At 31.3% G+C, this 27,163-nt stretch overlaps 1 protein-coding gene across 2 annotated transcripts; it reads left to right on the top strand.

Moving 5' to 3' along the window:
• Positions 1-4,833: 4,833 nt before the first annotated feature.
• LOC114264144 (protein NRT1/ PTR FAMILY 5.5) lies at positions 4,834-13,324 on the top strand. 2 transcript variants are annotated; one of them, XM_082874165.1, is made up of 4 exons: positions 4,834-4,998; positions 10,209-10,423; positions 11,247-11,893; positions 12,119-13,324. In XM_082874165.1, the coding sequence occupies exons 1-4, from the start codon at positions 4,932-4,934 to the stop codon at positions 13,152-13,154; spliced, it is 1,965 nt and encodes a 654-aa protein (XP_082730291.1). In that variant the 5' UTR covers positions 4,834-4,931; the 3' UTR covers positions 13,155-13,324. The 2 variants fall into 2 exon arrangements, with proteins under 2 accessions (XP_082730291.1, XP_028060551.2); XM_028204750.2 differs by lacking the exon at positions 4,834-4,998 and adding an exon at positions 8,555-9,943.
• The last annotated feature ends 13,839 nt before the right edge of the window (positions 13,325-27,163 follow it).

The following is a 27,163-nucleotide window of genomic DNA, read 5'->3' as shown; positions in this document are numbered from 1 at the left end:
TCATGTAATTGAAATGGGTTGTGAATTGATTTATGTGAGTTAAACATTTATCAAATGCTAATGTTTTAGTTTTTGCTCATATTATGTTTAGCATATTTCTACTAAGCGTTGGCTCAGCCTATGTGGGACATTCTTTTCAGGTACAGGTAGTATGCCACCTCCAAGGACGTAGCTTGAGAGGCTTAGTGGCTGGGACATCTTTTGTGATTACTTTTATATTACATGTATATCAAGCCAAGGGCTTATTTTGTGTTTTGAGTTAGTACTCTCCTTTTTGTAACCAAGTGTTGGCTTGGAAAGTTGTAAGTCCTTAGGGTATTTACTTTTGTTGTCAACATGTAATACGTTTTGTAATGAATACTCTGATGAAATGTAATTATGCTTTATTCTCTTATGTCTAAGCATGTCAAGAATGTGTGATTGATGGGTTTATTTTAAGGGCGTTACATAATACGTATTAATAACAAATTAAAAAAAATTTAAAAAAAATGAGAAAAAAGAATTATAACTTTCAACCTTAATGAAATGACAATATTTTACAATTATAATAGTATATATATAGATAAATTATAGAATAGATCATTATTTAAAACTTATATATTATGGGATAAATCATTATAATTTTAAATTTAAATTAATGGAATGCTTTCCATATTTAGTGCTCTCAAATTTGAATTTTAAAATGGTTAGTATACTTTCTATTTTTTATTTTATATATATATATATATATAAATGATATACTTCATATTTGAAAATCATAAATTTAGAGATATTAAATATATATATATATATGCTTGATTGAGAGCTATAGAGAATTTTTTTTATTATTTAAAATCAAAAAATTAAAAATTTTAGTTTGAAATATTGGAGTTCCTACCAGACTTGTAGTTATCAACCTCTTTTTACTTATATAATAGATAGATAGATAGATTTAATAAAAATTTATATTTGTTTTAGATATTTTTTTAATATATAAATTTTTTTTTAAAGATTTTTTGGTGTCGTTTGGGAATAGCTCATTTGGGCTCTTTTGGCTCTTTGAGTCATAAAAGACAAAATAGGCTATTTGAGCCATAACAGACAAAATATCACATCCCAACCTATAATCATTACACTCTTCTCTCACAAAAAAAGTCAAAAAAGTCAAAAAGTCAAAAAACCTTTCACAAACCAAGCTTTTGAGCCCAGGCTCAAATAGCCAAAAAAGTCAAAAAACCAACCCACTTCCCAAACGGAGGCTTTATAAAAATAATTTAACAATCTCATCACTAACCATAGTATATGAGAGAAGTTACAAAAGGTGTAGCAATAGACATGAGAAAAGTCAAAAAAACTTGTGAGTTAGAAGAAGTTAAGAATTTTTTAAAAAAAAATTAAAAAATTAAAATTAAGATATTAAAACTCTCATAAAATTTGTGGATTAAAAATTTTATTTTTTTTATATAATATATAGATATAAATTTTCTCTCTCCCCAATTAATTTCTCTTAATATTTTAACTTAATAAAATAATTAAAAATTAAAATAATCAACTTAAAAAAAGGTCATAGAGTGGAGAGAGATTGTGATTGTGGGGAGACTTGAGTCAAATATCAGCTTTAGCTCAGCTCTCCTCTTTTCTTTGACGCGGTTTTTTGAGAACCTAAATCTCTTGTCCTCTTCTTGTTTTTGACGCGGTTTTATAAGGGACCTAAACATCACTTGTCTTTGCGTGTATTGGCTTGGCCCCTTCCTACCCCCTCTCGAGAAATGCGGATGGGGTACCACGCTGGCAGTCACAGGTGATGCCTTGTCACTGATAAGAGATGGAAAAAACATAAGAAATCAGATTATATCAGCAAGTTACCACATCGAAAAAAAAACTCTCAAAAACTAACGGAAAATTCATGGACGGCTTGAAATTCTCCTCCTCTCACTTGCTGGACTGTTTTGGCAACGTGAAAAAAAAAAAAAAAAAAAAAAAAAGAGAGAAGTTAAAAGTCAATTTTCTAATTTATTTTGAATTATATCATTTTTTATATAAAATAATGAAAAAAGTTTAAGAAATTAAAAAGTCAACTTTTAATCATCTTCTCAAAATTTGTATTTATAATTACTTATATATATATATATGAATTGTGATTTTTAAATATCTTTTTTTTTACAAAAAAAAATATAAAAAATGTAGCGTATCTTCAATCAATATATTTTATGTTTGTTTTTATTCAAAATTTAAAAATAATGTACAGCTAAAATTTATAACTAAATTAAGGAAAAATTTATTCCTAACAATATTTTTTACTTTTATATAAATATTCAAAAAATAAACTTGAAAAAGATAGTCAATATAATATTATATATTAAGTAAAAAAATGTGGTTAGCAATTATGGTTACATAAATTTACTATAGTTTTAATTTCAAATTTGAAAATATATATATATATATATATATTTTAAAAGCATTTTATTTAGCTAGTACCAAATATAATTTTTTTAGTAAAAAATAAAAGTTATAAAATTTTATTACAAATTTTCAAATGTCTATTGTTAAATATTATATTCTACTTGTTTTTTTGTTTGTTTGTTTGCGTGTTTATTTTGAAAATTTTGATCTTTGATATAATATAATGTTTAACAATATAAGCGAGCAAAATAAAATGCTTTTAAAATAATAAATTTATGTAAGCATAATTGTTAACCACATTTTTTTACTTCATGTATAATACTATATTGACTGCATTGTTCAAGTTCATTTTTTTAAGCATTTATATAGAAGTAAAAAATGTTGTTAGGAATAAATTTTTCCTTAATTTAGTTATAAATTTTATCCGTACATTATTTTCAAATTTTGAATAAAAGCAAACATAAAATAATTGATTGAAGATATGTTGCATTTTTATATTCTTTTTTCTATGTGAAAAAAAAGACATTTAAAAATCACAATTCATATATATATATATAAATAATTATAAACACAATTTGTACATAGCATGAGTAGAACACTAGTAAATAATATTTAAAAAAAAGTAAAATAAATTGGAGAGAGAGAAAATATGTTATTAAGGCCAAGTTTGGCAATTCAAAAATAATCCATCTTTTTATCTTTTTTTCATCACATCACCTCTCTACTTTTCTGCACAATTTTTCGTAAAAAGATAAAAAATACATTTATTTAGGTTATCCCAAACAACCCCTAAAAGCAAGTGAGATGAGGGAGAATTTCAAACCGTCCGTAAATTTTTGGGAGTTTTTTTTTTCGATATAGTAACTTGCTGACATAATCTGACTTCTTGTGTTTAGTGTTTTGTCGGAATAAAGCTTGAGACCCCCAGTGGGGCTACTGGGAGTCCTCTCTGAATGGCCAAAAAAATAGTTTTTTTTTTTTTGGCCATTGACAGCCCCACACGTGGAGGTAGGGGTGCTGGGGTCGTCCCCCACTGGGGTCCCCAGGATTGCCGTATTTTGTCCATCTCTCACTGGTGAAAAAGTACCACCTGTGGCCGCCAGCATGGTACCTATATGCACCCAAAAATTTCTAACAATTGTGTCAACAAAATGGAGGGGTGTTTTGAAAAGTTAGTAAAAAATTAAATTTTTTATTTTTTTTACTGTTTTGGTGATTTTTTTGGGAAAAAAACTGACTTTTTTGATAGCTTTTTTAGTGGCTTTTTAAAAAAACTTAGTAAAAAGTAAAAAAAAATTAAGGTTGCGTTTGGTATAATTTTGTAAATATGATTTGAAAGTATGAGTTGTATTTTGAGTTTGTGAGTTGTGAAATTATTATTTGAGTGTAGAAAATTTGTTTGGTTATCGTTTTTTAATAAAGTGTTGAATTAAGTTTTGAATTGAGTGTGAAATTGAGTTTTGAAAGTTTGATTTGACATGTGAAGTAAGAAAATTTGTTTGGTTATGAGTTTTGGAAAGAATTTTTAAAACTTAATTCAAATTGGTATAACTCATAACAAAACACATTACTTTCACACTATTGAAAACTCTGATCAACACTCATAATCAAACTCTTTTGAAACTTCAATTAAATTTTTTTTATTATTAACAGAAAATAACATTAATCAATTTTTTAATTGAAAATACTACAAAAGAAATAATTTTTTTTCAAAATAAATATTCAAAAAATTTAAATCATAAATATTTAAATAATCTAAAAAATTTAATAAGTAAAAAATTAAAATAAATATTCAAAAAATTTATATCGTAAAAATTTAAATAATTTAAATATTCAAAAAATTTAAATAATTTAAAATGTTAATATTTTAAATTTAAAAACAACTCTATACTCAAATCGTAACTAAACAAATAAAACAAAACTCAATTAAGATATTATTTTTAAAACTCATAACCATACACATAACTCGAAATTCCATACTACTTTCACAACTCTACACTTAAATCGTAACCAAATACTTAACGAAAAAATTAAAATATTTAAAAATATTTTTATAAAATAGAGTTTGAATTTATTTTTATAAAATATTTTAAAATTTAAACAATTAAAATCGTAATATTTTGAAATTAAAATATGTAAAAATATTCAAAAAATTAAAAAAATCGTAACATATTTAAATATTAAAATATTTAAAAAATTAAAATATTAATTTGAATTGAATTTTGAAAAGAGTTTTGAATTATGTGTTTGGTTATGAGTTTTGAAAAGTAATGATTATATTTTGAATTAAGTTTAGAAAAATTAATGTAGAATTATGATTTGAAAAATCAAAACAAACAATACACTTAAATCAATAAGTAAAACTATAATTTGAAAGGTTAACCAAACGTAATTTAATTTTCTTATCAATTTCACAAAGGAGCACAAAATCGTGTTGAATCAAAAAATAATAATAATAAATTAATAGACAGACCGCGTTAAATTTCCTTTTTCTAACCTTCATAATAGGGAGAGATGAATCAGAGAAGAGAAGGAGAGAGAGAGAGAACATGGCGTTAACGAAGAGAATTCAGGGATGGTTCAAATATCAAGAACGTCAAGCTCTGATCGTTCTAGGTAAATATATATTAGGGTATTGCTACATCCCCTAAAAATACCCCCTAATCTCCCTAATTTTCATATCAAGTAAAAAAAAAAAAAAAAAAAAAGGAAAAAGTTGTCCAAATTGGAAATTAGAGAGATTAGGGGGATATTTTTAGGGCTCCAAATCATTTTCCTATATATTAATTGCATCTTTCATTTCTTGTGGAGCTTATATTTTACTTCAATACTGTAGCAACTAGTTTCCTCATATACTCTTTTTTTATTTTTAAATTTGCATTTCATTTCAAGGTTCTGATATAAATATCATTGGCAACTGGAACTACTAGCATATTATAATTTACGACAATACTACGTAACTCAAATTTTGTGGCTCAAAAGTGGTTCAAATGGCCAAAACGACGTCGTTTTGAGTACAGAACAACATAAAAATGGTCAAAACGACGTCGTTTTGGCCATTTGAGCCACTTTTAAGCCACAAAATTTGAGTTACGAGACATTTTCCTATAATTTACAAGAGCGTCTGCTCCATAAATGCATAAAAAAGCTCCATCATACTTTCTAAAGAGCTATAATTTCAATCCAGTTATTTGTTGCTTTTCCGAGTCCACCAAATAGGCCACATCCATAAAGCCCCAACACATCTGAATCATCTTACCTTATCTTAGTTAATAAGTATATCTTATCTTAGTTAATAAGTAATAGGGTAAATTACAAATATAATCATGAAGTTTGCTTTATATATAAATTATTTTTTGTGATTTAAAAAATTATAAATATCTCATTATTAGAATTTTTTATTTAACAAAATTAATTAGAAAAAAAATTCTAACTATTTTTTTATATAATAATAAAATTACTTAAATTATTAATTGAAATAAATTTTTGAAATCATTAAAAACTGTTAATTGAATTGATAGTTTATTAATAAAGAGAGCCATTTATTATGAAATTAAAAATTTTAATAAGTGAAATTTAATTTCTAAAATTAGATAAAAATAATTTATATTTTAAGTAAGGGGTTGTTTGGGATGACCTAAATAAGGGGTTGTTTGGGATAATCTAAATAAGTGTACTTTTTGACTTTTTATGAAATATGGGTTGGGTTTGGGTTGAGTTTGAAGCGATGGGTTAGAGAGGTGATATGACTTAAATAGGATAGTGACTTTTTGACTTTTTATCTTTTTCAAGACATGCCAAACTTGGCCTAAGTGCACTTTTTGTCTTTTTACGAAAAGATGTGCAGAAAAGTAGAGAAGTGATGTGATAAAAAAAAGATAAAAAGTGCATACTTATTTTGAATAGTCAAACTTAACCTAAATTTTAAATAATATATTTATAATTTATCTTAAACAATAAGAGGCAATAAGAGAATTCAACTTCATCCACCACTAACATGTCATTGATTCAAGCAATTGGAGACTAGGCCCAAGCGTGGAGAAACCTTAATATTTTAACTTCTAACACATCTCAAGTAAGGACACTTTTTTCCTCTAGTATGAATCATTATTATTATTATTTTTTTAAGGTATCAAGTTCTTTCTTATATCTTATTGGGCGGAGTATTTGTATTTGAGTGTTTCAAGTTCATTTCAAAAATATTATTAATAATAATTTACATTAGCCAATAATTTTATTTTATTTTTCCTAATCCATTCAACACCCATGGTAATATAGATTGTTTCAAATCCGTCATTATCTATTTCAATGTTATATTTAAGACTATCTTTATTTTAAAAAAAAATTATTCAATTCATATTTTCAATTGAAATGAGTAATAAATCAAAAGATGTAATTCAAGTGATTATAAAGAGGCATTAGTAATATTAAAATTTTATTTCATATTTGATTCAAGTTGCTACTAACCTACTTTGGTGTTAAAAATAAATAAAAAATCAAATTGTCCAATCACTCTTTAAATTTTCAAAAATAAAAATTACATCTTATATCACTTGTGATAAATAATTCTAGAGGGGTCATCTATTTTTTCCCTGAATTTCAAAATTACCCTTCTTATACTTTGTTGGAACACCTTATTCCTATTCCTAACTTTTTTTATTTTTTCAATTTTTTTTTGAACTAGTTATTCATATTCCTAACTAATTCCACACAATTACAAACTCAAGCAAGCCACCAAATTTGAAATTCCCATCCTATTCTTATCCTCGACAAACCCATCCTGCTGTCGGTCACGGGATAAGGCTACTGAAGTCTATGTCTATAGCTCTTAAATTTTGATTTAAAATAAGATTTCAAATTTATTAATTTTATATTATATTAAAAGTTTAAAATTTAATTTTTTTTTATTGTTTGAGATCTAAAAGGTCTTTCAAAAAAATTTGTTAAGCCAAATTAAAAAAATATATATTATCATTGTTAGGCTTAATTAAAAATTTATACAATTAGTTCAAACAAATATATATGATATAATGAGTTTAAATAGAGTCTAATGTCAAGATTTTAATAGGATAAATAATTTTATTTTAATTTTTTTACCCTCTCTCTTTATCATATTTTAATTGAATAATTTTACCTTAATTTATTTTCTTTAATTTTGTTTGACCCTAATTTTTTTGCCCTATCTCTTTATCATAATTTAATTGAATAAATTTGCTTAGTTTTTTCTCCTAATTTTTTTCCAATAATTTGTGTTTTGTTATCAAATAATTAATAGATTGTGATTTGTGTGGATTATGATTGTGTTATCAGATATCATATTACAATAATATAATTATTTCGTTATCAAATAACAGCAAATTATGTTGTTTGTATCGATTATTGCTGAATTATAAAACAACACCACCCTATTTTATCTTTTTTGAGTCTTTGTAATGGTTTTTTCTTATCTTAATGTATGAAAACAAATTTTAATGATTATATGTATAAGGAAACTTTATGTAGCTACTAAGGTCTTGTTTGGCATGATTTAAAAAAGTCAAAAAGTCACTATCCTATTTAAGTCAAATCATATTATTTAAGTCACATTATCTCTCTAACACATCACTTCAAACCCAACCCATAGCCAATCCATATTTCATAAAAAGTCAAAAAATGCACTTATTTAGATCATCCCAACCACCTCTAAATAATAAAAAAATTATAGATAACTTATTATTTATCCGTAATTTTTTTTATAAAAAATAGAACAAATTACCTACACTTCCCTTGAGATTTAATAAAATTACAGATTTTTCCTGAGATTTCAGAAATTACATCACGCCCCATCGCAATTAACGCCGTTAATGGATATCATAAATTGACTAAAATGCCCTTTTGACAAATAAGAGCAAATTACCTACACCCCATTGAGGTTTAACTAAATTACAGATTCCCCCATGAGGTTTAGGTAAATTACAGATTTTTCTCTGAGGTTTAGTTAAATTATCATTTTTAAATAATTTATGAAACATAAAATTAAAATGGAAAAATACTTATCACACTACAAAAAATTAAGGTTTTGGAGTCCAAAGTTTAGGGACAAAATTATGTTTAGGGGACCAAATATTTTTGTTGCGAAAAGTGTCAATGAAAATTGAACATTAGTGATTAATTATTATCTTTTTGGTATCAATTTTTTTTTTCTCAAAAAATAAACCATTTGAGACCAAATAATTTTGTCTCTAAAAGTTTATTTATTATTGACATTTTCGAAATTTTATCACTAAAAGCCATATTTTTGACTTTTCAGGGCGATCTTTTAGCGACTATCTTCATGACAATAAAAATTAGTCTCTAAATATCTTTTGCAATAAAATTTTCACTTTTAGAGATAAAAAAAATTAGTCTCTAAAACTCTTATATGTTGTAGTGTGAGATAGTAAAAATATCATAAAATTAACAAATAATTAAATAAATTAAAAACACAAGAAATGGCTTGTTAAAAAAATCTTAGAATAAGTTTGGTTTTATTTTTAGAAATTTATTTTTATTTTTTAAAAAAATTAAAATTTAATTTGATTAAGAAATAAAAAATAAAAAAAATTATTATTTTTTTATAATTTTATTTTTTGAGTGGTTAGATATAATTTTTACAAATTAAATATATTTTTTTCATATTTATTTTTATTAATTTTTTTTTTAATTCTAAATTTTTTTTTTCTAAACAACAAATCAAACATGGTTCCAAAAACTTAATTTTTTTTCATCTAATGTAATTCTTTTGTAAATTTTGTTAATTTATCAAAAGGATTTCAACAGGGGAAATATCGTCCATCAATTTATATTTTGATGATGTCAGCTAACTATTCTTAACGTTTAGTTAACGGTAGGAGTTAAATTATTATGCGATTATAAATCTTAAAGGACGAGATTTAATTTATAAAATCTTAAGAAAATCTGTACTTTAACTAAATCTCAAGAGAAGTGTAAGTAATTTGTCCTAAATATATATATATATATATATATATGAGGGCCCACTTTCAAAGTCCATCTCAGGTCCCATAAATCTCAGGGGCGACCCCTGACCCGACCCGACCCGACCCGTAACTCGCAGTCCCCTATTTCTTTCTTTGGCCGCCATAACTCCTCTCTGCCTCCTCGCCACCCTTGTAGGTCCCTGAACTCAACCGTTCGAATATGGTGGGTTTTAGTCAACGATGGGCAGAGGAGGTGGGGCTTCAGGTGATGATCCAAGGGGTTGATTTTAGTGGTGATGGGTGGGTCAGTTTTGGTAGTGATTTGTTGTTGGATTTGGATGATGGTGGTGGTTGGGTATTTTGGTGGTGGTGGTGATAGTGGAATGCCAGAGTGAAGGGAGATGATAATTGTTGTGGTGGCAGTGCTGTGGTTTGGCGGGCGGTGTAATCGTGGTGGGAAGGCAAGTGATGGGGTGAGGCTAGTGGAGATGTGATGGTGTGTGGAGGTGAGACCGTGGCGGGGTGTGGAGGGATGGGGAAAAAATGGTGATGATGGTGGTGTATGTCAAATTATTCAAATGTAGTTTTGCCAATTATAACGGAAGGTCCGTGTAATTTATCCAAAACTATTTTATTTCAATGTACAAGATTGGTTGCCTACCTGTTATATGTTTCTCAAATTATGCTGTAAAAGTACATTTGATAATAACTTCCCTTTATTTTTCTATGTTGGTTTCAACCTAGAAAAGGGAAATTATGCCGATTCCCTATTGTCAACGTAATCACATTGAATTGAATATTTAACACTTCATGTTATTATAAAATAAGATCTGAATCTTCGTGCTAAAAACCAGAATGTCTATATTGCAGGTCTGATTTACGGCAACAGTATGGCCGCATATCTCTTGGCTAACTTGGTGACCTTCTTGACTCACATTTGGAAGTTAAAGCTCAAGCATGCTGTTGCAATCATAAACATTAAAGGTGGAGCGGCAGGTATCATGGGGTTAGTGGAGGCTACTCTCATAGATGCTTATCTTGGCCATGCTGGGATGTTGCTCATCACAAGTGTTCTTTACAGCATTGTAAGTCACCGGAATTCTGCACACCCCTTTCATTTGTGGCATAGCATTGCTAATTTGTTAGTAGTAGTAGTAGTGAAGATATAGATAAACTACTCTGTTCTGACTGGGAATTGACAACCAAAACTAAACTAGGCTAATTGTGCATTTGCTGAGGCTGATAGGCAGGAATTGGATCTTTCCTTGCATTTTACATAGGGAATTATACTTCTTAATTGATTCTCACCGATAGAATAAAACAACTCATAATTTAGCCTTTCTAGAAGCACTTTGTACATTTTCACTTGCTTTCTCAGACAAATTTAGTCATGGTCTTTGGTGTACTACATCCAAGTGCGAAGCCAAAGTTCTCATATCCAGCCAGAACAAAAATAAAAAATAAAAAAAATTGGAGCATTATTGAATGAAATTTAATATTTCATGGCTTTTCAATTGGTGTATTTATATAAATGATGCATGTAAACAATAACCCTTTCTTAGTTAAATACTTTGAATATGCCATTGAATCAAGTTTAACTCAAGAACTCAAATCTTCAAACAATACAATACAATGCAAACCCTAACTTTCTTAATTTTTTGATCCAAAATGCAATTAAATCTTTGATCAAACACCATGACCATTTCTTTAGACTATGTTAACCACTAACCTAGGGTGGCCAAACCACCCACAATGATTCTATTCTTTAGTTGGAAACCACTCAAATCTAGCATCAAAATTAGAGTCAAGATGCATACACCCTTATCTTACATCAAAGCTGGTCCAAATTAATTTAAAATATTTTGCAAATTTGTCTCTCACTAATGAATAGGAGATGGTTTGATGCAGGGATTGGGGTTGCTAGTAATGTCAGTTCCTGATCGGTTCTTTTCCAATGGTGTAAAGTCATGTCCAGCAAGGGAGAAATTATGCTCTTCAAAGCTAACTGCTTCACCATTCTATTGGGGATTAGCTTTGATTGTTCTTGCCAAGGCTGGCGAGGGAATATGTTTGAAAGCCCTCACCTTTGGTAAAATAAAATTCAAAAGAGATCCACTCGAAACAAAGGAATACAAATTTGGTTTCTTGAAGTTTGAAGTTCCCCGAAGAAAGATTCGAGACGAAAGGAAATGTCAAAAGAATATTATTCAAATTACCTGCAACATAGTTGGAGCTGCAGGTGGCATCACATTGATTTTTGTATTGTCGATTTTTACCCCTGATTGGTCTTATCGGTTTTTGATATCTGCATATGTAATGGCAATTGGGATCGTTATATTTTTTAGTGGATACGCATTTCTTTCCCCCCCTCAACTGCGAGCAAGTGCCCTCACAAACATGTTGCGGGTCCTTCTGGCTGCATTCTTAAAGGGGCATCTTGACTCTGCCAAGCAGGGCACAGAATTTAACTATGGGGATGAAGATCAGACACCTCAAGGTCAAGGTCACAACCAGGAGACACCTCAAGGTCCCAAGAAAAGGACGACGCTCGATCGGTGAGTACACAATAATCATAAAGTTTATGTATACATTTTTATGTTACCTTTATAGAAAATTTAGAAACTATAAACCAAAACTTGGTTGGCATCTGTTTTTTTGAAAAAATATTATAACGTTTTACAAAATGTACTAAATTATGATAGCATTATATTTGAAATAAAGTTGGAAATGGTATTGGTGTAAAATTTGTGTAGTTTGTAACATCTTTTACACTTGCGCAGGCTCAATAATGCTGCAATAAATGTGCCATGCAATTTCTACTGGTTTCCCGATGGATGGATTAATTGCACAGTGGATGAGGTTGAGGAGACAAAGCATCTGTTAAGAATGGTTCCAATCTCAGCTACCTTTCTTTTGTATGGGGTGATCAAATCCAACAGTAATACCTTTTTCATTGCGCAAGGAAATGCAATGGACAGGACATTTCATTTTGTATTACAAAAAAAGCAGCATCAAATTCAACTCCCCATTCAAATCTTCCTTCTTATGGCAGGATTTGCAAATTGTGCAGTGAAACCTCTGTATAGGATAGTATTTGAACGACGAATAGAGCGAATGAATGGGAGATACTCAGCTGGAATGAAGGTTGGTTTAGGAATGGTTGCCGCTTTGGCTTGTTGTAGAGTTGCTTGGTGGGTGGAGAATAAAAGGCTAAAAGCTTTGACAGAACATGGCTTGTCAGGTAATCCCGATGCCATTGCACCAATATCTGTATTTTGGCTCTCTCCACAGTTTGTACTGATGGGAATCATGGATGGATTAGCTCTTGGTGGTATGGAGGATTTCTTTAAGTATCAGGTTCCAGAGTCAATAAGGAAGAGTTATGCACTCGTACTCACTGAAGCTGTGATCGGAGGGGGAAAAATACTGAACATAGGGTTTATTATGATATTAGACGTGGTGGTCATGAAGTTGAGAGCTGAAGATGGAAGTTGGATTGCAGACACTGTGAATCAGAGCCGTTTAGATCATTTTTATGCTGCATTAGTGGTGGTGAGCATAGCCAATCTGTTATTCTTTGCATATGTTGCTAGGTTCTACACTTATTGTGATTTTCTAAAAGAGGAAGACGACGATGAAGAAGAAGATCCACATGAAGAAATTAAAACTGGAAAGAAGCAAGACAAGATGGAACCCACACCTGATGAAGAAACTGAAAGAACAATAAGAACTAAGGTTGTGCAAAATGCCACTCAATTCAATGAAATCGAATTGATCGGTAGCAATTCACACCACTCTAACCGTTATCAGCGTTAAACTTTAAAATTTATAATCTGTCAACTGAACCGCTCCGTTCCGCTATAGTTAATGCATATACATTTTTTAACCTCTAATGAAATATCAATGTGAAAAAAGTGTGAGAGATATTTAAGATATAAAATTTATTACAAATTACTGGTTATACATATGAAACATTTTATATAAAATTACTTTGTGTCATATATTTAAAAAATATTATACAAATTAGTGTTATATATTATGCAAATATATGATAATTAGTCAGAATATTATTCTGTAACACCCTCAAAATAATACATAAAACCCAACAATCTTGACACGCATAGATATAAAAGAAATAAACATCTTCCCATTCATCAGAGTAGTTAGATACAAAAGTATTACATGTTGGCAACAAAAGTAAATGCCCCATGGGCTTACAACTTTCCAAGTCAACACTTGGTCACAAAAGGGAGTACTAACTCAATTACAAAGTAAGCCCTTGGCTTGATTTACATGTAATACGCAAAAGATAACACAAAAAATCTGTCAGCCTCTAGCCTCCCAAGCTACGTCCTTAGAGGTGGCATACCATCTGTACCTGAAAATGATGTCCCATATAGGGTGAGCCACAGCCCAATAGAGATCTACTAAACCAAATATGAACAATGACTAAATAATGGCATTTGACAGATGGTTAACACATATAAACCAATGTATCTCACAATACAATTCCATGACTAGCAAGTCCATGTTACAATCCGTTTTCCTTTACTTATTAAATCATTTCATAAACGTGGCTCAGAACCTGGCTAGATAATTTAAATGAGATTATATCTCATATTAATAGTACATCCATTTCAATTGGGATAACAACTCATATTAAACACTTCTTACTTCACAATAGATACACATAATTGTTGTATCAATCTCAAACAAAACACTTCCATACTTCGTATATGGTATACAGATTTGCTATATCAATACTTCAATAGATACACTTATTTGTTGTATCAATGGAGTACATCCCCTCTCTTCTCCCAAACAATATCTGGTTTAAGAGTCCATCCCCTATCTTCCCTTAAACCGTAGAGTACATCCCCTATCTCCTCCCACACAACACAATGTATATAAACACATATCATATACAAGATTAATCAATACATAAGTTTGATGTATTATTCCAACCGCCATATTCGATGGCATACTCAATTGATTAGTTTTAGTTCGCCTAATCATCATGCATTGTCTACAATAATCAAAACTATCCTCCACCGATAGCCCAAAGTAGTTATTTCTAAACAGGAAATAAAAGCATCAAACAGATATAATATCAACATTTTCATAGGTGAGTGATAAATTAATCTAACTACACCATTTAATCCCATAATTCCCCAATTTCATTATTCTCAACTCAATTTCTCATTTCCCCAAAATTAATTATACAAATTAATTTATTATTATAGTTAGGGCATTTTCCCAAATCCTCAATATCAACTCTAAGGTTTGATTTCACCTATAATACAACATTAATTCCATTTTCTCAATGTTTCACATACATATGGGTTTTAATATTTGAAAACCCCCTTCTTTTATAAATTACAAAACAACCCCAACTTTTCTCAAAATTACCCAATACCACCAACAAATCAAAATGACCAAAATTAAAGACAAAGCTCATAAGATGGAGTAGGGTATCCTTACCTCGAAATTAGAAGCCCAAAGGAGAAGATGACCAAAATCCAAAGTGCTCCAAATCCAAGATTTTTCAGATTAAAACAAAGCTCACACCACCCTCTATCTTTTTTACAAAGAGCTTAAGGTAGAAACACACTAAAAAGAGATGAAACCCTAGAGAGAAGGTGTCTAGAGAGAGAGAGAGAGCTCAGATCTAGGGTTTTGAAAAAGAAAGAGATGAAAAAGTGAAGTGTAAACCCGCTGCTATCTTCTGATATACGTATGACCCGCTCGAGCGGAGAATAGGACGCTCGAGCGTCAAGCACAAAAACTGAACCCGCTCGAGCGCAAAAACTCCCGCTCGAGCGCCAAGACACAACTGCAAAACACACCCGCTCGAGCGTAGATTACACTCCTCCAGTACTTTTACAGACATCGAACACCCGCCCGAGCGCCAAGGTACCCACTCGAGCGCGACCCGCTCGAGCGTAAAGAATTCCGCTCGAGCGTGAAAAACAACCCTACAGTAGTTTTGCAAAGGCACAAAATACTGAAAGTGTGTAAACTCCGCTCGAGCACAAAGGGACCCGCTCGAGCGGACCACCAAAAATCTAAGCAACAAGGAATGGGACTAAAGCTCAACCAACCTGTTCGAAACACACCCATTGCATCCTAAAACTCAAGTATATGAAATTGGCGGATGACAACAAGACATCTACAACAACCAACTCCATGGAACCTAAGTCCGGAATATTGTTAAACAATGAAGGAAAAACCGGGATCGCTATATATTCAATCTGCCAATCCATTAAAAATCGCTCAAATCGCAATTTGTCAATCTGTCAATCTGTCATTCGATTTGTAATTTTACTCTCAAACTGTCCAAATCGTATTGCGTACACCCTTAATAAAAACTACCTGATGCTGAAGAAAACTTGGAGAAGAGAACACTAGTGGTAGGGTTGGTCTAAGCAGCAATTTGATTTCTTGTGAATGTTCTTTTGAGTTGTTTAGGTTATTGATTTTTTTAGCTAGGGTTAAATCGTTAATTAATTGTAGGATTATATTATACAAATCTATATATCTATATATATATTATATAAGGAAAATGAGGGTTTTAATTCACAAATTTTGTAGGAGCTCCAATATCTCAATCCTAATTTTCTAATTTTTTTTATTTAAAAAAATAAATAACCTCAGCATTTATTGACTTCTCCCAACCCACTAACCTTTTTGACTTTTCTCATAGTTACCGCAGCATCTTTTTCAATTTCTCTCATACACTATGGTTAGTGATGAGATTGTTAAATTAGTTTTATAAAAAATCTAAAAAAATAATTTCTATATTAAAAAAATATCTAAAACAAATATAAATATTTATATCTATCTATATATTATATAAGAAAAAGGGGGTTTCTAATGAGAAGTCTTCTAATGAAAAATATTTATATCTATCTATATATTCATAAATTAGATTTTTATTTATTCAGTTAAAATATTTTTTTTTGCCTCTCAATATCCAGTTTTAAATTTTAAAAATCTATAAAGTCTATCTAAATAAATTTGATTCGAAAATATCTTCCACTATTATACTTTAAACCAATAAAACTCACATAGCTATCACATATTTAACTCGCATCATAACTTACCTAAATAATAATAATTAAAAACAAATAGAAATCACAAATAAATTAAATTTTAAAAAAATAAATAAAACCCAAACTCCATCTAAAATAAATTGAAAAGAAAACTTAGAAACCACACAAAAATAAAGATGATAAAAATTTAGATATGGATATCAAAAAGATATAACAATATCTAAATTTCAATTATGATTTAATAATATAATTATCTATTTTTTTAATGTATGTCTATCAAAATTTTAAATCACTTAATATGACAAATTAATTAATTTTCTAAAATTATTGACTTTTCAATTTATAAAATAGTTTTTTTTTTTTTAAAAAAAAACTATTGGCTGATTTATTTATTTCATTATTTTAGAAATAATAATTATCCTTTAATTTATGAATTTCAAATGGAAATATATCAAAAATATTTCATAATCTCTCCATCCTAATCTCTCTCACCAATTTCCAAAAAAAAATATTAACACTTGCCTGTCTTCTATAGCAATCTCGGTTTTTCCCCATTTGGTTGTTGTATTCCGGACTTAGATTCCATAGTGTTGGTTGTTGTATATATCTTGTTTCCGTCCTTCAATTCTTTGTACTTGAGTTTTAGGATGTGTTGGGCAGGTTTGTGTCAGGTTGGGAGTGTTTTAAAACAAATGGTTGCTGCCTAGTTTTTGGTGTTTTCGCTCGAGCAAGACTTTTGTCGCTCGAGCGAACTCTGTGTTTTTTATCCTTCGCTCGAGCCAGGGTTCCTTCTCTCGAGCGAGAGTTGGTTGTTGTGTCTGGTGGCTCAAGCGAGAAGTCTTGCGCTCGAGCTTGCGCCTACGTCTGGTTCTGGACCTGAAGGTTGCATTTCTTGGCTCGAGCAAGCAAGGTCAATGTTTTGGGTTTCTTCGCTCGAGCGAGCTTTTCTTCACTCGGACATGCTTCTGGGTTGCAGACTTGAAGCTTCGATTTGTTGGCTCAAGCGAGGCTTTTTACGCTCGAGCGAGGTTTCTTTGTGTCTGGTCGCTCGAGCGACCACTCCTTCGTTCGAGCGAGCCTCGAATATATCAGGTCACAGCAGCAGCTTCTTCTTCGCTTTGTCTACATCTCTTTCTCCTCAAGCCCTAGATCAGCTGCATCTCTTTCTACATATACTTTCTCTCTAAAAATACACCTAGTTCTAGTGTGTTTCTACCCTAGTCCCTTTGTAAGAAAGGTTGTGCTTGGTGTGGGCTTCATTTTGATCCAAAAATCCTTTGGTTTGGAGCATCTTGTGTTTTCTCCATCTTCTCCTTTGAGCTCCAAAAATTAAGGTAGGGATAACCTACTCTATTCTATGAGTTTTAACATAAATTTTGGTCATTTTGATTAGATGGTGTTGCTTAGTCATTTTGAGAAAGTTAGGGTTTGGTTTGAGGTTATAAAAAGGAGGTTTTCGAATGTTAAAACCTATGTATGTATGAGATATGGAAAAATGAAATTGTTGTTGTTAAATCGATGAAATTGAGTCTTTGGGCTAATATTGAGAGAAGGAAAAGATGCCCTAATTATGTTGAATAATTAATTCGAATAATTAATTTGGGAAAATGTGAAATTGAAGTGAAATTCATGAAATTGGAAAATTGTGGGATTAAATGGTGTAGTTGGATAATTTAATCACCCATCTATGAAAATGTCGGTATTTTATCTGTTGATAAATTTATTATCTATTTAGAGATAACTGCTTTGGGCTATCGGTGGAAGATAGTCTTGATTGTTGTAGACATTGTATGATGATTAGGGAAAACTGAAACTAATTACATTGAATATGTCAATGAATATGACAGTTGGAATAATATAGCAAATATGTGTATTGATTGATCATTGTATATGATAAGTGTTTAAATGCATTATATATGTATATTGTTTTGGAGGAAATAGGGGATGTACTCCATGGTTTGAGAGGAGATAGGGGATGGACTCTCAAACCTGTTTGAGAGGAGATAGGGGATGGACTCCACTGATACAACAAATTTGTGTATCACTTGAAATATGGAAGTGTTGAAGTATGGAAGTGTTTTAATATGTGTTATAGTCTCATTGAATTGTTTGGCTAGGTTCTGAGCCATAATCATGAATAGAAACTGTATAAGTGAAGGAAACTGAAATGAAAAATGGATGTAACTGATGTTGAATTGAAAAGTGTTGTAAGTTGGTTTATAAGTGTCAACCATATATCAAATGCTATTGTTTTAGTTATTTCTCATACTTGGTTTAGTATATCTCTACTGGGCATTGACTCACCCTATATGGGACATCATTTTCAGTTTTAGGTGATATGTCACCTCCAAAGACATAGCTTGGGAGGGCTTAATGTGTATGAGTTAATACTCTTTTTTTTGGTAACCAAGTGTTGGCTTGGAAAGTTGTAAGCCCGTAGGGCATTTACTTTGTTGTCAACATGTAATACTTTTGTGATAAATACTCTGATAAGTAGATGTACACTTTATTCTCTTGAATATATTGTCAATTTCTTGCATCATGAATGTATGAATTATGAGTTTATTTTGAGGGCGTTACATCTTCTCTCTTCCCCAAAAAATCAGATAATACTTTTCATAAAAGTTGTGAATATCTATCTATATCTTATAGATTATATTATAACATAACCAAAAAAAAAACTAAAAATCAAATATACAAACAGATAAAATTAATAAATTAGATTTTTATTTATTCAGTTAAAATATTTCTTTTGTGTCTCAATATCCAATTTTAAATTTTAAAAATCTTTAAAGTTTATCTAAACAAATCTAATTTGAAAATATCTCCCGCCATCATACTTTAAATCAATAAAACTCACATGTCTATCACATATCTAACTCGCATCATAACATACTTAAATAATAATAATTAAAAACAAATAAAAATCATAGATAAATTATATAGCAATCCCGGTTTCCCCTTCTTTATTTATTGTATTCCGGATTCGGTTCCGTGAATGTGTTATTGTCGTATTCTCATTCCTATCCTTTAGTCTTGTATTTGAGTCTTGGGTTGTGTTGGGTGGGTTTGAAACAGGTTGGTTATGTTTAGAAACCCAAGGTTGATGCCCAGATTTTGGCCTTGACGCTCGGGCGGGGCTTTTGACGCTCGAGCGGGCCCTTTTGATTTTGTTCCTCCACTCGAGCGGGGATTCTGACGCTCGAGCGGGGACCATGGTTTGCAAAACTTCTGGAAGTGTGCTATCGATGCTCGAGCGGCTCTTTTCACGCTCGAGCGTGAGTCTGTGTCTGACACTCGAGCGGGGAGGTTCACGCTCGAGCTGAGCGACTTTTATATCAGTCTAAAAAGTGACATTTTGGATAACTTTTTGATTTTCTTTCTCTCTCCTACTTTTTCAAAACCTCCATTGGAGGGCACCTCACTCTAAAACTCCAACTTCTCTCTAGGGTTTGATCTAGTAAGAGTGATCTTCTATCCTTGGGCCTTTGTAAAAAGTGTGGGGCTTGTTGAGGGCTACATCTCTTGGGGTTTGGAGCACTTCAAATTTCTCCATCTTCTCCTTTGAGCTTTGAATTTGAGGTAGGAATAACTACTCATTTTTATGGTCTTTGACATAAACTAGTGGTCATTTTGACGTAATGTTGAAATTGGGTAATTTTGGGTGTTAGGGTTTCAAAATGAATAAAGAGGTGTTTGGTTATTTTGACTCATAAATGTGTATCTTGGGTCTTAAAATGATGGTATTGATGTTGTTGATGATATATGGAACCTTTGGGTCATTGTAGAGAAAATGGGGAGAAAGCCCTAAATTGTTGTATGAATTAATTTATATAATTAATTTGGAAATGTTATGGAAATATGGAATTGAGTTGGAAATAATGAAATTGACTTATTATAAGAGGGAATGGTGGAGTTGGATTTATTAATCGCTCACTTATGAAATTGTTGTCAAATTATCTGTTGATGCATTTATTATCTGTTTAGAAATAAATTGCTTTGGGCTATCGGTGGAGGATAGTCTTGATTGTTGTAGACAATGCATGATGATTAGGCAAATTAAAACTAATCAATTGATTATGTCATCGAATATGACGGTTGGAATAATACATCAAATTTATGTATTGACTGCTCATGTATATGATATGTGTTTATTTACATTGTGTTGTGTGGGAGGAGATAGGGGATGCACTCCACAGTTTAGGGGAAGATAGGGGATGGACTCCTAAACCGAATTTTATTTGGGAGGAGATATGGGATGAACTCCATTGATACAGCGAATCTGTATATCATTTATGAAGTATGGAAGTGTTTTAATGTGTTATTGATACAGTGAATCTGTGTATCATTTATGAAGTATGGAAGTGTTTTAATGTGTTATTGATACAGCGAATTTGTGTATCATTTATGAAATATGGAAGTGCTTTGATGTGGTATTGACACAGCAAGTATGTGTATCTATTGTGAATTATAGAAGTGTTTGATATGAGCTATAGTCTCATTAAATTATTGGCCAGGTTCTAAGCCTTATTCATAAATTGAGAACTGGATAAGTAATGGAATGAAACATGGACATATTTGTCATGGTACTGAAATGTGTTGTACGTTGGTTTATGTGAGTTAAACATTTATCAAATGCTAATGTTTTAGTTACTGCTCATATTATATTTAGCATATCTCTACTGGGTGTTGGCTCACCATATATGGGACATCATTTTCAGGTACAGGTGATATGCCACATCCAAGGGTGTAGCTTGGGAGGTTGGAGAAGCTGAAGGCTTCCTTTTTGTGATTATTTTGTGTATTACATGTGTAATCAAGCCAAGGGCTTATTTTGTGTTTTGAGTTAGTACTCTCTTTTTGTAACCAAGTGTTGGCTTGAAAAGTTGTAAGCCCGTAGGGCATTTACTTTTGATGTCAACATGTAATACTTATGTAATACTTTTGTAATGAACACTCTGATAAATAGAATTATGCTTTATTTTCTCAAGTTAACGGATGTCTTGAATGTATGATTTATGGGTTTATTTTGAGGGGGTTACAAATTAAATTGGAAAAATAAAATAAAATCCACAACTCCATCTTAAATAAATTGGAAAAAACAACAAACATACAAACAAAATAGAAACCACACAAAAATAAAAAATAAAAAGATAAGAATTTAGACATGGATTTCAAAAAAATATGACAATATCTAAATTTGAATTATGATATTGTAATCTACTCAAAAAAATTACGATTTAGTAATATAATTATCTATTTTTCTTATGTATATCTATCCAAATTTTAAATCACTTAATGGGATAAATTAATCAATTTTTTAAACTACAAGTTTTGTAGGAGCTCCAATATCTCAATCCTAATTTTCTAATTTTTTGATTTAAAAAAATAAATAACCTCAGTATTTATAGCGATTCTGGTTCTTCCTCCTTTGATTGTTGTGTCCGGACTTTGGTTCCGTGGAGTTAGTTGTTGCATATGTCTTGTTGTCATCCTTTAATTCCATATATTTGAGTTTTAGGATGTATTGGGTGTGTTTCGAACAGGTTGGTTGAACTTTTGTCCCATTCCTTGTTACCTAGATTTTTGGTGGTCCGCTCGAGCAAGTCCCTTTGCACTCGAGCGGAGTTTACACAGGTTCAGCATTTTGTGCCTCTACAGAACTACTGCAGGTGCGTTTTTCGTGCTCGAGCGGATTTCCTTACGCTCGAGCGGGCCTCTTGGAGCTTGAGTGGGTGTTCAATGTCTGTAAAAGTACTGGAGGAGTATAATCTACGCTAGAGCGGCTTTTCTTTTACGCTCGAGCGGCTGTGTTTTGCAGTTGTATCTTGGCGCTCGAGCGAGCATTTTTGCGCTCGAGCAGGTTCAGTCTTTGTGCTTGACGCTCGAGCATCCTATTCTCCGCTCGAGCGGACTAGTCGTATATCAGTTGGCAGCTGGGTGATTTTAAATCACTTTTTACATTTCCTTTCTCTCTCTTACTTTTCTAAACCCTTTTTGAGAGCTCCTCTCTCTAGAATCTACCTTCTCTCTAGGGTTTGATCTAATTAGAGTGATCTCCTACCCTTGAGCCTTTACAAAAAGTGTAGAGGTTAGTGTGGGCTTCCTATCAATCCGAAAATTTCTTGATTTGGAGCATTTCGGGATTTCTTCATCATCTCCTTTGGGTTTCATCTCTTGGGGTAGGGATAAGTACTCATTTCTATGGTCTTTAACATAAACTATTGGTCATTTTGATGTAATGTTGGAGTTGGGTAATTTTGGGTGTTAGGGTTTCAAAATGAAAAGAGGGGTTTTGTTTATTTGACTCATACATATGTGTTTTGGGTCTACAATGGAATTTATTGATGTTGTTGATAATATTTGAACCTTTGGGTCACTATTGAGAAAAATGGAGAAAATGCCAGGTTTGGGTATATTTGGGTCATTAGTGTAATTAATGACATTTATCATGGAATTATGAAATTTAGTGAAAAAAATGAAATTGGCTCATTATGAGGGAGAATGGTGGAGTTAGATTCATTAATCACTCACCTTTGAAATGTTGATGAATTATCTGTTGATATTATTATTATCTGTTTAGAAATAACTGCTTTGGGCTATCGATGGAGGATAGTTTTGATTGTTGTAGACGATGCATGATGATTAGGCGAACTAAAACTAATCAATTAAATATGTCATCGAATATGACGGTTGGGAATAATACATCAAATTTATGTATTGATTGATTGTGTATATGATATGTGTTTATATACATTGTATTGTGTGGGAGGAGATAGGGGATGTACTCCAAGGTTTAGGGGAAGATAGGGGATGGACTCCTAAACCGGATATTGTTTGGGAGGAGATAGGGGATGGACTCCATCGATACAACAAATACGTGTATCTATTGAAGTATTAATACAGTAAATCTGTGTATCATATATGAAGTACGGAAGTGTTTAATCTGAGAATGATACAACAATTTGTGTATCTATTGCGAATTATGAAGCGTTTAATTTGAGTTGTTATCTCAATTGAAGTGGAAGTATTGTTGATATGAGAGGTAATCTTATTTAAATTGTTTGGCCACGTTCTGAGCCGTAGTGTGAATTGAGAAATTGGATAAGAAATGGAAAACGGAATGAAACATGGACACAATTGTCATGTAATTAAAATGAGTTATGAGTTAATTTATGTGAGTTAAACATTTATCAAATGCTAATATTTTAGTTATTACCCATATTATGTTTAGCATAGCTCTACTGGGCGTTGACTCAACCTATATGGGACATCATTTTCAGGTACAGGTAGCATGCCACCTCCAAGGACGTAACTTGAGAGGCTTAGTGGCTGGGACATCTTTTGTGATTACCTTTTGTATTACATGTATATCAAGCCAATGGCTTATTATCTGTTTAGAGTTAGTACTCTCATTTTTTTGTAACCAAGTGTTGACTTGGAAAGTTATAAGCCTATAGGGCATTTGCTTTTGTTGTCAACGTGTAATATCTTTTGTAAAAATACTCTGATGATTATAATATGAAATCTCTTTTCCTAATCGTGAATGTATGATATTATGGGTTTATTTTGAGGGTGTTACAGTATTTATTGACTTCTTCCAACCCATTAACTTTTTTGACTTCTCTCATAGTTACTGCAGTACCCTTTTCAACTTCTCCTTTACACTATGGTTAGTGATGGGATTGTTAAATTATTTTTATAAAAAATCTAAAAAAAATAATTTGTATATTAAAAAAATATCTAAAACAAATATAAATATTTATATCTATCTATCTATATGTTATATAAGGAAAATGTGGTTTCTAATGAGAAGTCTCCTGAGAGCTCCAAACTCTCATTCTAAAATTATTGAACTTTCAATTTATAAAATAGATTTAAAAAGACCTATTAGCTGATTTATTTATTTAATTATTTTAAAAATATTTCATAATCTCTCTCACCAATTTTTTCTTTAAAAAAAATTAAAACTTGTATTCATTTTCTCCTCTCAATCAGATAATATTTTTCATGAAAGTTTTGGGTATCTGCCTATATCTTATATATTATAACATAACCAAAAAAAAATTAAAAATCAGATATACAAACAGATAAAATTAATAAATTAGATTTTTATTTATTCAGTTAAAATATTTATTTTGCCTCTCAATATCCAATTTTAAATTTTAAAAATCTATAAAATCTATCTAAACAAATTTGATTCAAAAATATCTCCCACTATTATACTTTAAATCAATAAAACTCACATATCTATCACATATTTAACTCGCATTGTAATTTACCTAAATAAAAATAAATAAATAAAATAGAAACCACAGATAAATGAAATTTTAAAAAAAATAAATAAAAACCCACGACTCCATCTAAAATAAATTGAAAAACAAAAATAGAAACCGCACAAAAATAAAGATGATAAAAATTTAGATATGGATCTCAAAAAGATATAACAATATCTACATTTGAATTATGATTTAATAATATAATTATCTACTTTTTTATGTATGTCTATCAAAATTTTAAATCACTTAATAGGACAAATTAATTAATTTTCTAAAATTATTGATTTTTCAATTTATAAAATAGATTTAAAAAAAAGACTATTGACTGATTTATTTATTTCATTATTTTAGAAATAATAATTATGCTTTAATTTATGAATTTCAAATGGAAATATATCAAAAATATTTCATAAGCTCCCCATCCTAATCTCTCTCACCGATTAAAAAAAAAAAACATATTAAAACTTGCCTGCCTTCTCTCTTCTCCAAAAAAATTACTTTTCATGAAAGTTGTGAATATCTATCTATGTCTTATATATTATATTATAACATAAAAAAAAAAAACTAAAAATCGGATATACAAACAGATAAAATTAATAAATTTGATTTTTATTTATTCAGCTAAAATATTTCTTTTGCATCTCAGTATCCAATTTTAGATTTTAAAGATCTTTAAAGTTTGTCTAAACAAATCTAAGTTGAAAATATCTCTAATCATCATACTTTAAATTAATAAAACTCACATGTCTATCACATATCTAACTCGCATCATAACTTACCTAAATAATAATAATTAAAAACAAATAGAAACCATATATAAATTAAATTGGAAAAAAAAATAGAAACCCACAACTCCATCTTAAATAAATTGGAAAAACCAAAAAACAAACAAACCAACTAGAAATGAGAATAAGACAACAACACAACCACGAAACCAAGTCCGGAATACAATATACAAAGGAAGGGAAAACTGGGATCGCTATAACCTTCCCCCCTTAAAGAATTTCGTCCTCGAAATTAAGTACAAGTTTTTCAAAAACATGATATTCTCAATTCTCAACGATGTTACAATTCATTATCCAACAACTTGACCCATTACCGGTCGTTTCATCTCTATTCAAGAGGCATTTCACAATATATACTCAATATGCATTGTTAGCATGCTTTCCCTTGAAATTCACCAATTTCAACACATTTTTCACAATCCCATATCATATTCAAAGTTCGTGATATATTTCCATTTCTACAATACATTCAACATATGCAATGTTACATTAAACTTCCATAAATCAAAACATATACAATGTTTTATAACTCAAGACATATTTAATGCTCTTAAAGTTCATCAATATTACAAAATCCCAATCTATGGTTAAACATTTACAAATAAGTCCGGATATTTCTCACGAACATCCACCTCACATTCCCAAGTGGCCTCCTCCACTCCGTGATGTTTCCACAAAACTTTTACCAAGGGAATGGTCTTGCTTCGCAAGACTTGATCCCGCCTATCTAAGACCCGAACCGGTCTCTCCTCATATGAGATATCCTCGTCAACCTCCAAATCGGTCCAATCCAGCACATGGGACGGATCCGGCTCATACTTCCGAAGCATACTAACATGAAACACGTCATGCACTCCGGACAACTGCGGCGGCAAAGCCAAACGGTAGGCAACCGCGCCAATCCTCCCAAGGATCTCAAAAGGGCCAATAAACCGAGGGGATAACTTCTCACTCTTCCCAAACCTCATCAAACCTCGCTTAGGTGATATTTTCAGAAAAAAATTATCACCTGTCTCAAATGCCAAAGGCCTCCTCCTACGGTCGGCATAATTCTTTTGGCGACTCTGGGCAGTAACAAGCCTCCTACGGATAAGCTTAACTTTCTCCGTCATTTCTCTCACCAACTCCGGGCCCAACAAAGGTGCATCACCCACCTTGGCCCAACAAATCGGAGACCTATAAGGTCGGCCATACAAGGCCTCAAACGGTGCCATACCGATACTCGACTGGAAACTGTTGTTGTAGGCAAACTCCACCAAGGGCAAATGTCTCTCCTATGACCCACTAAAGTCAAGAACACAACCTCGAAGCATATCCTCAAGGATCTGGATGGTACGCTCGGACTGCCGGTCAGTCTGAGGATGATAAGTCGTGCTAAAGGTCAATCTAGTGCCCAAGGCACGCTGCAAACTCTGCCACAACCTAGCAGTAAAACGAGGATCTCTATCTGAGACGATCGACACTAGGACCCCGTGCAACCTCACTACGTCCCGAATATACAAGTCGGCAAGATGATCTACCGAATCTCTCACGCGCATAGGGATGAAGTGCGCCGACTTAGTCAACCGATCTACAACCACCCAAATAGCATCACTACCCTGCTGAGTCCTCGGAAGACCTACAATGAAGTCCATAGTGACATGCTCCCACTTCCACTCGGCGATAGGCAAGGGTTGTAACAAACCCGTTGGCCTCTGATGCTCGGCCTT

Source organism: Camellia sinensis, chromosome 6 (assembly GCF_055761805.1).
Source record: "Camellia sinensis isolate YWXY chromosome 6, ASM5576180v1, whole genome shotgun sequence".
NCBI lineage: Eukaryota > Viridiplantae > Streptophyta > Magnoliopsida > Ericales > Theaceae > Camellia > Camellia sinensis.
Note: the sequence above shows the minus strand (reverse complement) of the source record. Positions and strands in the feature narration are given on the sequence as shown.